This window comes from Schistocerca cancellata, chromosome 8, assembly GCF_023864275.1.
Source record: "Schistocerca cancellata isolate TAMUIC-IGC-003103 chromosome 8, iqSchCanc2.1, whole genome shotgun sequence".
Taxonomy (NCBI): Eukaryota; Metazoa; Arthropoda; class Insecta; order Orthoptera; family Acrididae; genus Schistocerca; species Schistocerca cancellata.
In genome coordinates this window covers 493,096,678-493,109,059 of record NC_064633.1, presented here as the reverse complement: position 1 = coordinate 493,109,059, position 12,382 = coordinate 493,096,678, and the positions used below count along the sequence as shown (strand labels likewise).

General features: G+C 38.9%; 1 protein-coding gene across 2 annotated transcripts in view; it reads right to left on the bottom strand.

The window, feature by feature from the left end:
* Nucleotides 1-1,271: 1,271 nt before the first annotated feature.
* The window catches only part of LOC126095202 (WD repeat-containing protein 55 homolog), a 59,323-nt gene continuing 48,212 nt past the window's right edge, over nt 1,272-12,382 (bottom strand). For both annotated transcript variants that reach the window (XM_049909936.1, XM_049909935.1), the window contains exons 5-7: nt 1,994-2,154; nt 1,694-1,908; nt 1,272-1,613 (exon numbers count right to left, since the gene is read on the bottom strand). In XM_049909936.1, coding sequence (XP_049765893.1) covers nt 1,355-1,613; nt 1,694-1,908; nt 1,994-2,154 — 635 coding nt within the window. In that variant the 3' untranslated portion in view covers nt 1,272-1,354. The remainder of the gene's footprint in view (nt 1,614-1,693; nt 1,909-1,993; nt 2,155-12,382) is intronic.

Genomic DNA, 12,382 nt, shown 5'->3' with positions numbered 1-12,382 from the left:
TTCCAGTCATCAACAGTCCAATGTTGGTGCTGACGGGCCCAGGTGAGGTGTAAAGCTTTGTGTCCTGCAGTCATTAATGATACATGAATCGGTCTTTGGCTCCGAAAGCCCATATCAATGATGTTTCGTTGAACGGTTCATACACTGACACTTGTTGATGATCCAGCATTGAAATCTGCAGCAATTTGTGGAAAGGTTGCACTTGTGTCACGTTGAACGATTCTCTTCAGTTATCTTGCAGGATCTTTTTCCGGCCACAGGAGATTTGATGTTTCACTGGATCCTGATATTCACAGTACATTCATGAAATGGTCATATGGGAAAATCCCCACTTCATCGCTACCTCGGAGATGCTGTGTCCCATCAATCATGCATTGACTATAACACCATGTTCAAACTCACTTAAATCTTGATAACCTGCCATTGTAGCAGCAGTAACTGATTCAACAACTGCAGCAGACATTAGCTGTCTTATATAGGCGTTGCCAACCGCAGCACCGTATTCTGCCATTTTACATATCTCCGTATTTGAATATGCCTACCTATACCAGTTTCTTTGGTGCTTCATTGTATAAGCGGTCAATTTTTACCGACTGACATACAGGATCCTAGAAAGCACACCATGAGGTGAATATCGTATAGAACACAATTTGGGAAATAACAGGAATTGAAATCATTCCAAACAAGACAAATTTTAGCTTTCGGAGTCAAGAGGATCTTTAAACTGCATAAAAATATGAAGTTGAGAAACCAAACCTAAGGGACTAGAAAGGGAAATGACAGAGGTGGTTTCAAGCATATTGTACCTAGCAAGTGCAAGCTACTGATTTACAACAAAAAGTTGTTTGATACAGTGGGTAAAGAACAGTTTTTGTTATCCTCATACAAGAAATCTGTTTACACATTTTTTCCCTTCTTTGGAAGCAAACATTATTGGCTGATAATATTACTTGGCCTTTTCCATATTACTGTAGCTTTTAACGCAAAGGCTAGTGTTAAAAGTTGTCTAATTTATTAAACGCTCTCTCTCTCTCTCTCTCTCTCTCTCTCTCTCTCTGAAAAGCAACATTTAATATATCTAATGATGAATTTGAACTAAACTCATCTTTGGAATTCTTGCCAATTCCTTTTCCATTTTTATAACTTGAGACATCTAAACTGAGGCTGGGTTGCTGGAATCAATTCAAAGAGTAAAGCTTACAGTTAAAAAAAAATTTAGAACATTGATCTTAAAGACTGCACACTGTTTTCCAATAATGTAATTAAAACAATTCTCAAGAATAAATAAACTTTACTCATGAATTGTACACTTGTAAAAAATCACAATATTTACAATGTGCAAATCTCACATTTTTTATGCCAGACCAGCAAAAAAATCTGATGAATTCCTAAATTTTGATGATGGTAGATTGTGATTCATTTCCTTCTTTCTTGCTTTCTTTTTTTCGTCTACCTGCACATCTTCAAAATATTTTATATTCCAGAACTTGATTGTGTGATCAAGGGAGCTCGAGGCCAGAAGTTCTCCATTCCCTGATATGTCAGCTGCCTCAATATTTAGCTTATGCTGGCCAACTATGCCCAAATGACGATGAGGAAACAAATGTGTAGCTCTGAAAGTCAATAAAAGCTTGATTAGATACAGAGTCAAGTAATACAGCAACCTTTCAGACTGTATTACAATTTCATCTACCTCAGAAGTCCATCTTCACCAGCTGTCACCACAATGTTCTCACTTACAGGAATTAGGCAGTTTATTGCCTGCTTAGGGCCGGGAAACTCATCACTATGATAACCAAACTCACCCCAGTTAAATATGTAAATCTTGCCTTTAGAGGTGCCAGTAATAAGTTTTGTTTCACTTCTCATAAGCCCAACACAATTTAGTTCCTCTTCATATGGTTCTGACTGAAAAGACATTAAATATATGTATATATATACATATTACTAATTCTGCTTTAATTACCATCTTAATTTGTTGTCTCATAAATACCTGCAAGTGCAATTTTCTGCTTCGTAGGTTCACTGATGTGATAGTACCCTCACCGCTTGAATAAACTAAGAATTGTTTATCTTCATTTGTAATCATACTTGTGACATAGTCATCTGTTTCTTTTATTGAGAATACTGGATCAGATCTTCGTACATCCCACACTGAAAAATAAAGACTTCTGTTGTATAAGCAGACTAAATCAGTTATGTCCCACATACTATGTTTGTCACAAAGTTCAATACTTGGAGAGTCTGGAAGTTTCAAGATTTATTGAAGTGTCCCCCACAAAATATGTCCAAAATCAGGTCTGAGCTAGATATTGGCCCCATCATAAGCACACATCAGCTCACCAGATGGTAAAAATCACCTCTCTCGTTGATAACTGGCCCAGAACTTCTTCAACCACATTACAGCCCTAATCTAAGTTTGCACAATTTCTTCCTGTTCCTCAATCTGAAAGAAACCATTCAGAACCATCAATTTGAGTACTGAGAGGAAGAGGAGGAGGAGGAGGAGGAGATGAGTGGTCAACATCCCATCAACAACAAGGTCATTATAGACAGAGTACCAGATCAGGAAAAGATGGGGAAGGAAATCCGCCATTGCACTTTCACAGAAACCATCTCAGCATTTGAAAGAAGTGATTTAGGGAAATCACAGAAAACCTAAATCAGGATGGCTGGACGCGGGCCTGAACTGTTGTCTTCACGAATACAAGTCCAGTGTGCTAATGAGTATTGGAGAATCACTTGTCTGTGTATGATATGTGCCAAAGTACATCACATGAGATGCCTACCATAACGCTTTCACCTCATGGTTTGAAGGGGTGCTGAGGTGGATAAAACATCAGCAAGAATACTTTGAAAATATATCATTTTTAAAAAAAAAAAAAAAAAAATAGTAATTAACAGAAATCTCCACACTTCATCTCCCTCAGGAAACATTTTGAAACAGCTCTGATAAAAACCCTAAACATGCTTGAATACTTGGAGGTTACATCAGTTCCAAGAACAGTGCTCCCTTGTAAATTAATTAATTAATTAATTTTTTTTTTTTAGATACAGTACTCTACACCAGCTGTCACTTGCTCTATCACTGATTTTTACATCAATACATTTATTCAGACATTTTCCATACTTATCAATTCTTTTTCCCTCCCAAATACTTCAGCTGCTGGTTCAGAATAGTATCTACAAGGCATAATTCGCAAAAGTTCCTTGTGGTCTTCTACAGCCATTTGCATGTATTCTGTTTGTGCCCCACACTCAATAAGTTCCAATTCTTGTTTTGGCCAAGAACCCTCTACCTGAGCAATGGACTGCTTCCTTCAGTTGCCAGTTCATTTCCACCAAACATCTTTGTGAACACTTCCTTTCCTTGGACCCTCTGTTTGTTTTATGTTGCTGGAGGTGGTGGTGGCCTTCAGTTTGAAAACTGGTTTGATGGAGTTCTCAACATTAGTCTATCCTGTGAGAGCCCCTTCATATCTCCATAACAATTACTACTTACATCCACCTGAACCCGCTTACTTTCATTAAGCCTTCTTCGCTCTCTACAATTTGTATCCTACACATGGCCCAGGATGTAACCCATTAAACCAATCCTTTCTTTCACTCAATTTCTATCGCAATTTCTTTTTTATCCAGTTCACTTCCATACTTCTTCATTAGTTATCCAATACACCCATCTAACCTTAAGCATTAAACACCATACTTCTAGAGCTCCTATTCCCTTGGTATCTGTACTGTTTAGTGACCACATTTTGTTTCCAGATCAATACTACACTACAGACAAATACTTTAAGAAAAGTTCTTATAACACTTAAATTTATACTCAATGTCAGCAAATTTTGCCTTTCAGAAATGCTTTTCTTGCAATTGTCAGTTTCTATTCTCTCTACTTCAGCCATCCTCAGTTGTTTACTGTTCAATTTACGAAACTCATCTATTACTTGTAGATGTCTCAGTCCCTCATAATCGCCTGATTTAATTTGCCTTTATTCCTTTATTTTTTTTTTTTTTTTTTTTTTTTTTTTTTTTTTTTTTTTTACTTTTGTTGATGTTCATCTTATAGCCTGCTTCTAAGACATTATTCATTCAGTTCAACAAATCTTCCAGACCCTTTGCTGCTGTCTCTAACAGAATTACAATGTCATCAACAAATCGAGTTTTATTTCTTCTCCCTGAAATTCAATCCCTTTTCCATAATTCTTCTTGGTTTCTTTCACTGATTCCCCAATGTACATGCTGAATAACAGATGAGCTACAAAGCTAAGGTTGATTTCCTCCAGTTTTTACATCCTTCTATAAATAATTTGTGCCATTATTTGCACCCATGACTTAGTAAACTGATGGTCAATAACGTTCATATATGCAGCATGAGCCTTCTTTCAAATTGGGATTATTACATTCTTCCTGAAGTCTGAGGGTATTTAACCTATCTTATATCATGCTTATCAGATAGAATAGTTTTATCATAACTGATTCTCCCAAAGAGATCGACACTTCTGAGGGAATATTATCTACTCCAGATACCTTTCTTCATGATCATTCAGGTTTTCTTGGTGCAATTGATTAATACTGTTGTTTTGGATGTTCTGCCGAGTTATTATTTCCATTTTAAGCACAACATTTCAATGAATTGACCCAGCCATCTTCTTCAGGTGCTGCGAGTTTTTCTGTTATGTGCACTTGCTGCCTGGACTACAATCAGACTGAACTACTGCTGGTCTCACACCACTATTTATAGCCAAGTTCAGTTCCCAATGCCCACTACACCCTTTGGTGCTCTTTCGATTTCAGAGCTCACACTGATATTCTGTGAAAAACAAATTCATTCAGTGTTTTTCAACTGTAGTGGATATAATGGCCAACGAGATTTTAATAACTGAGTGCCAGACTTCAAGCATTATTGAAATTGAAACCTTTATTATGTTTCCTGACATTTTTATTTTGGTAAGACTCTTTCATTATGCTATCCCAGAAACTTGGCATTTGCACTATGCTAGCACTCTCATTGTATTTCATATCATGATTACATTTGAGGCAGAGCTCGTTGTCAGCTGATTTGCTTCATTGTTTTAGTTGGGTATGTCGCTGATGTTCCTTGAATCTCTCCCAGATGGTTCTGATAGTCTGCCCCACACAAGACATGCCACATTCACATGAATTGCAATACACGCCCAGCTTTCAGAGCCCTACATCGTTTTTAACTTTTTATCTTAGCTGTAGGGATCAAAATATACTGGATGCTTCGTTGCTGCAGGAGTCTACTAATCTTTCTGGATATTGGGCAAGCATAAGGTAGATACGCAATTTTTGGCTTGTCTTCCTCATTCTCGGTCATAACCTCTTTCCCGAAGCCAAAAATTGCGTATCTACCTTATGCTTGCCCAATATCTTCTCCCCCCCCATGAACCATGGACCTTGCCGTTGGTGGGGAGGCTTGCGTGCCTCAGCGATACAGATAGCTGTACCGTAGGTACAACCACAACGGAGGGGTATCTGTTGAGAGGCCAGACAAACGTGTGGTTCCTGAAGAGGGGCAGCAGCCTTTTCAGTAGTTGCAAGGGCAACAGTCTGGATGATTGACTGATCTGGCCTTGTAACAATAACCAAAACGGCCTTGCTGTGCTGGTACTGCGAACGGCTGAAAGCAAGGGGAAACTACGGCCGTAATTTTTCCCGAGGGCATGCAGCTTTACTGTATGATTAAATGATGATGGCGTCCTCTTGGGTAAAATATTCCGGAGGTAAAATAGTCCCCCATTCGGATCACCGGGCGGGGACTACTCAAGAGGATGTCGTTATCAGGAGAAAGAAAACTGGCGTTCTACGGATCGGAGCGTGGAATGTCAGATCCCTTAATCAGGCAGGTAGGTTAGAAAATTTAAAAAGGGAAATGGATAGGTTAAAGTTAGATATAGTGGGAATTAGTGAAGTTCGGTGGCAGGAGGAACAAGACTTCTGGTCAGGTGACTACAGGGTTATAAACACAAAGTCAAATAGGGGTAATGCAGGAGTAGGTTTAATAATGAATAGGAAAATAGGAGTGCGGGTAAGCTACTACAAACAGCATTGTGAACGCATTATTGTGGCCAAGATAGATACGAAGCCCACACCTACTACAGTAGTACAAGTTTATATGCCAACTAGCTCTGCAGATGACGAAGAAATTGATGAAATGTATGATGAAATAAAAGAAATTATTCAGATAGTGAAGGGAGACGAAAATTTAATAGTCATGGGTGACTGGAATTCGAGTGTAGGAAAAGGGAGAGAAGGAAACGTAGTAGGTGAATATGGATTGGGGCTAAGAAATGAAAGAGGGAGCCGCCTGGTAGAATTTTGCACAGAGCACAACTTAATCATAGCTAACACTTGGTTTAAGAATCATGATAGAAGGTTGTATACATGGAAGAACCCTGGAGATACTAAAAGGTATCAGATAGATTATATAATGGTAAGACAGAGATTTAGGAACCAGGTTTTAAATTGTAAGACATTTCCAGGGGCAGATGTGGACTCTGACCACAATCTATTGGTTATGACCTGTAGATTAAAACTGAAGAAACTGCAAAAAGGTGGGAATTTAAGGAGATGGGACCTGGATAAACTGAAAGAACCAGAGGTTGTAGAGAGTTTCAGGGAGAGCATAAGGGAACAATTGACAGGAATAGGGCAAAGAAATACAGTAGAAGAAGAATGGGTAGCTTTGAGGGATGAAGTAGTGAAGGCAGCAGAGGATCAAGTAGGTAAAAAGACGAGGGCTAGTAGAAATCCTTGGGTAACAGAAGAAATATTGAATTTAATTGATGAAAGGAGAAAATATAAAAATGCAGTAAATGAAGCAGGCAAAAAGAAATACAAATGTCTCAAAAATGAGATCGACAGGAAGTGCAAAATGGCTAAGCAGGCATGGCTAGAGGACAAATGTAAGGATGTAGAGGCTTATCTCACTAGGGGTAAGATAGATACTGCCTACAGGAAAATTAAAGAGACCTTTGGAGATAAGAGAACCACTTGTATGAACATCAAGAGTTCAGATGGAAACCCAGTTCTAAGCAAAGAAGGGAAAGCAGAAAGGTGGAAGGAGTATATAGAGGGTCTATACAAGGGCGATGCACTTGAGGACAATATTATGGAAATGGAAGAGGATGTAGATGAAGATGAAATGGGAGATACGATACTGCGTGAAGAGTTTGACAGAGCACTGAAAGACCTGAGTCGAAACAAGGCCCCCGGAGTAGACAACATTCCATTGGAACTACTGACGGCCTTGGGAGAGCCAGTCCTGACAAAACTCTACCATCTAGTGAGCAAGATGTATGAAACAGGCGAAATACCCTCAGACTTCAAGAAGAATATAATAATTCCAATCCCAAAGAAAGCAGGTGTTGACAGATGTGAAAATTACCGAACAATCAGTTTAATAAGCCACAGCTGCAAAATACTAACGCGAATTCTTTACAGACGAATGGAAAAACTAGTAGAAGCCGACCTCGGGGAAGATCAGTTTGGATTCTGTAGAAATACTGGAACACGTGAGGCAATACTGACCTTACGACTTATCTTAGAAGAAAGATTAAGGAAAGGCAAACCTACGTTTCTAGCATTTGTAGACTTAGAGAAAGCTTCTGACAATGTTGACTGGAATACTCTCTTTCAAATTCTAAAGCTGGCAGGGGTAAAATACAGGGAGCGAAAGGCTATTTACAATTTGTACAGAAACCAGATGGCAGTTATAAGAGTCGAGGGACATGAAAGGGAAGCAGTGGTTAAGAAGGGAGTAAGACAGGGTTGTAGCCTCTCCCCGATGTTATTCAATCTGTATATTGAGCAAGCAGTAGAGGAAACAAAAGAAAAATTCGCAGTAGGTATTAAAATCCATGGAGAAAAAATAAAAACGTTGAGGTTCGCCGATGACATTGTAATTCTGTCAGAGACAGCCAAGGACTTGGAAGAGCAGTTGAACGGAATGGATGGTGTCTTGAAGGGAGGATATAAGATGAACATCAACAAAAACAAAACGAGGATAATGGAATGTAGTCGAATTAAGTCGGGTGATGTTGAGGGTATTAGATTAGGAAATGAGACACTTAAAGTAGTAAAGGAGTTTTGCTATTTAGGGAGTAAAATAACCGATGATGGTCGAAGTAGAGAGGATATAAAATGTAGACTGGCAATGGCAAGGAAAGCGTTTCTCAAGAAGAGAAATTTGTTAACATCGAATATAGATTTAGGTGTCAGGAAGTCGTTTCTGAAAGTATTTGTATGGAGTGTAGCCATGTATGGAAGTGAGACATGGACGATAACTAGTTTGGACAAGAAGAGAATAGAAGCTTTCGAAATGCGGTGCTACAGAAGAATGCTGAAGATAAGGTGGGTAGATCACGTAACTAATGAGGAGGTATTGAATAGGATTGGGGAGAAGAGAAGTTTGTGGCACAACTTGACTAGAAGAAGGGATCGGTTGGTAGGACATGTTCTGAGGCATCGAGGGATCACAAATTTAGCATTGGAGGGCAGCGTGGAGGGTAAAAATCGTAGAGGGAGACCAAGAGATCAATACACTAAGCAGATTCAGAAGGATGCAGGTTGCAGTAGGTACTGGGAGATGAAGAAGCTTGCACAGGATAGAGTAGCATGGAGAGCTGCATCAAACCAGTCTCAGGACTGAAGACCACAACAACAACAACAACAACAACAACAACAAAGTAGTAAATATGCTTTGCTATTTGGGGAGCAAAATAACTCATGATGGTCGAAGTAGAGAGGATATAAAGTGTAGACTGGCAATGGCAAGGAAAGCGTTTCTGGAGAAGAGAAATTTGTTAACATCGAGTATAGATTTAAGTGTGAGGAAGTCTTTTCTGAAAGTATTTGTATGGAGTGTAGCCATGTATGGAAGTGAAACGTGGACGATAAATAATTTGGACAAGAAGAGAATAGAAGCTTTCGAAATGTGGTTTTACAGAAGAATGCTAAAGATTAGATGGGTAGATCACATAAATAATGAGGAGGTATTGAATAGAATTGGAGAGAAGAGAAATTTGTGGCACAACTTGACTAGAAGAAGGGATCGCTTGGTAGGACATATTCTGAAGCATCAAGGGATCACCAATTTAGTACTGGAGGGCAGCGTGGAGGGTAAAAACGTAGAGGTAGACCAAGAGATGAATACACTAAACAGATTCAGAAGGATGTAGGTTGCAGTAGGTACTGGGAGATGAAGAAGCTTGCACAGGATAGAGTAGCATGGAGAGCTGCATCAAACCAGTCTGTGGACTGAAGACAACAACAACAACAACAACAACAACAACATGTAACTGTGTAACACATAAAGGGGAAATATTATTACTAAAAATCTCGAAAAGCAATTAACCAACTTACTTCAGATTTGTATGTGGTACTCTAATGAACATTTGGACATACATAGACTTTTTTTTTTCAAATATATATATATATATATATATATATATACCTAAAAACAAGGATGATGTGACTTACCAAATGAAAGTGCTGGCAGGTCGACAGACACACAAACGAACACAAACATACACACAAAATTCAAGCTTTCGCAACAAACTGTTGCCTCATCAGGAAAGAGGGAAGGAGAGGGAAAGACGAAAGGATGTGGGTTTTAAGGGAGAGGGTAAGGAGTCATTCCAGTCCCGGGAGCGGAAAGACTTACCTTATGGGGAAAAAAGGACGGGTATACACTCGCACACACACACATATCCATCCACACATATACAGACACAAGCAGACATATTTAAAGACAATATATATATATATATAAATGTTTAATACAGAAAGTGGAAACATTGTTACCAAAAAACCTCAAGAAGTACTTGACCAGCTTACTTTAAATTTTTGCCCGACATGCTAATGAACATTTGTACTGACAAAGGATACATATTTTTTTAAATATATGGGGTGATTATAATTAAACTTTCAAACAGCTGTAGAAATAACTCCACTGGTCAGAATGATGTCAAATTGCGACAAAATATTATCGTAGAAGGGGGAAAACATATGACAGAAGAAAAATAAATAGTTAACAAAATGTGGCAATGGATGGCACTGATGGCATAAAATTTTGAGCCACAGACAATGAGACTTTTTCTACACGCTCTCACTACCACTGAATTTCAGAGTGATGCATATTTTTACAAGCAGGTGGACATTGTGACTTGGGGAGGAGGGGGGGGGGTCTCCCCTGGCAGCAGCTATAACCAATCTAAATACAGAATATTTGGAGGAAATGACTTCAGAGACAGGGGGGGGGGGGTCTCCCCTGGCAACAGCTATAACCAATTAAATACAGAATATTTGGAGGAAATGACTTCAGAGACTGCAAGCCTAAAACGCAGATGCTTCTACAGATGCATGGGTGACACTTTCTTTGTGTTGCCACATGACAGGAAAACACTCGAAAAATTTCTCAGAAACATATCAATACCACTCATGGGAACATAAAATTCACCATGGTCGTAGAGAAAGACGGCTGTCTTCCATTCCTGAATATTTGAGTATGGAAGAAGTAAAATGGAACACTATGTCGCTCTGTACACAGGAAACTGACATGCACTGATCTGTATTTCCATACATTTAGCTGCCACCATCAGGACCAAACTGAAACACCTGAGGGAAGACTTGGAAAGACATGGCTACAGTGACACATAAATTAAGAAGGCATTGCATACAATGTGCTGTCCTGAAATGGCAGGAAGAAGACATGCAACTGGCTTTTTCCCCTATATGTGGGACCACCAACAGCAAAGATTCTGATGAAAGATGATCTTACAACTGTCTTCTGGGAGATGCAGAAGGTTAAAGATCTAGTTGACTTAGCCAAGGATTCAGTGGGACTGCACTTGCGTTACCTACAGCATTCAATGTGAGTGTGGGCTCTGGTACACCGGACAGATACAATGCTGCATTCAGCAGCAATCCAGGTGCATACGGATGGGGCAGAAAGACAAATCAGTGGTCACTGAACACAGCTTGAAAAAAAGCTGTATGTTTAATTTTGGATTCTTGTGAATATTGGGACAGCATAATAAAGGACACCATCAAAATACGGACCAATGTTGGCTTTGTAAACAGAGGTGATTATCAATTAAGTTCTGTAGGTTACACAAGGTAGAGTCTGACTGACACCACACTGGGTCTTGAACATGGCCACTACCCTATAGCATTCCTTAAATTTTTGTCCCTTTTTATTATTTTGGATTCTTCTGAGACTTTCTCTACATTATTTGTTCCATATAAATTATGCATTGTGTGGTCTCTGACTTGGGACAAGGAATAATATAACAGCAAAATGTTTTGTTGATCCTCTGTGGATATGGTTTTGGAAACATACGATTCTTTTGTATTAATGATATACACAGGACACAGAATAACTTTTCAAATTAGCTTGGTGTTTTTATTTTCCTTTCGATTCATAACACTACACCAAGTATGCACTTGCCTTTAAATATGCTGTTTATATTATGACAATGGAAAATCCTGGATGGAATGTAACAATGTTTGAAGTCGTGACTCGGCATCTCTGCTATATGGTGAGTAGCAACTTTCCTTTTCATAATCTTGTTTATATTATGGTGATGTTAAATATGTCACTTTATTGTGATGTTAATTACACTACACTGTAATGGTGGACATCTGATAGTGGCAGACCAGTTAACAAAGCACACCTTGCTGTTCTCACTCACAAACTGTAACTAACTTGTCTGGCATCTTCTCTGTCTTCCAAACAAGGGGTGATTAAAGAAGGCATACAGAATAATGCAAATCTTTGTCCTGCTTTATCACAGAATAAGAAGAAGAAGAAGAACATTCCCCCAACACCACCTGTCCCGGGGTGAGGCAGGAGGAGTGTGTGTGGCCCAACACACTGCAGTGCCCGTACAAGACAAGGATAACCAAGAACAAAGACACCGTCTTGACATTTTGAGGATTCACTCAGATGGAAATCAGAGCTCTACATTAGTTTGGATAAACTCGGGCATAGCCAACAAATTTAAAGCTGTTTTCCTTATGCTTATGTTAATTTAGCTGAAGAATGAATCATTTCCTCTGGAAACAATGGAAACAACTGTCTACTAATGTATCATTTAATGAATGAAAGAAAATGAAAGAGAGGAGAGATGGTAGATTACACCACAATATAATATGAATCATGTAAGCAGTCAACAAAACTGAAACAACATTTTCAATGTTTTTGTTCACAAGACAATACATGAAAAGCTATGGATCTACCAGTCCCCTCCCCATTATGTACAAAACATCCACCAAAATTATCACCATCCGATACTGAATTTTAATAAAGCAAAGCAAGAAAGTGGTTTTTAAAAGCACACTGTTATGCAACTTGCAACTT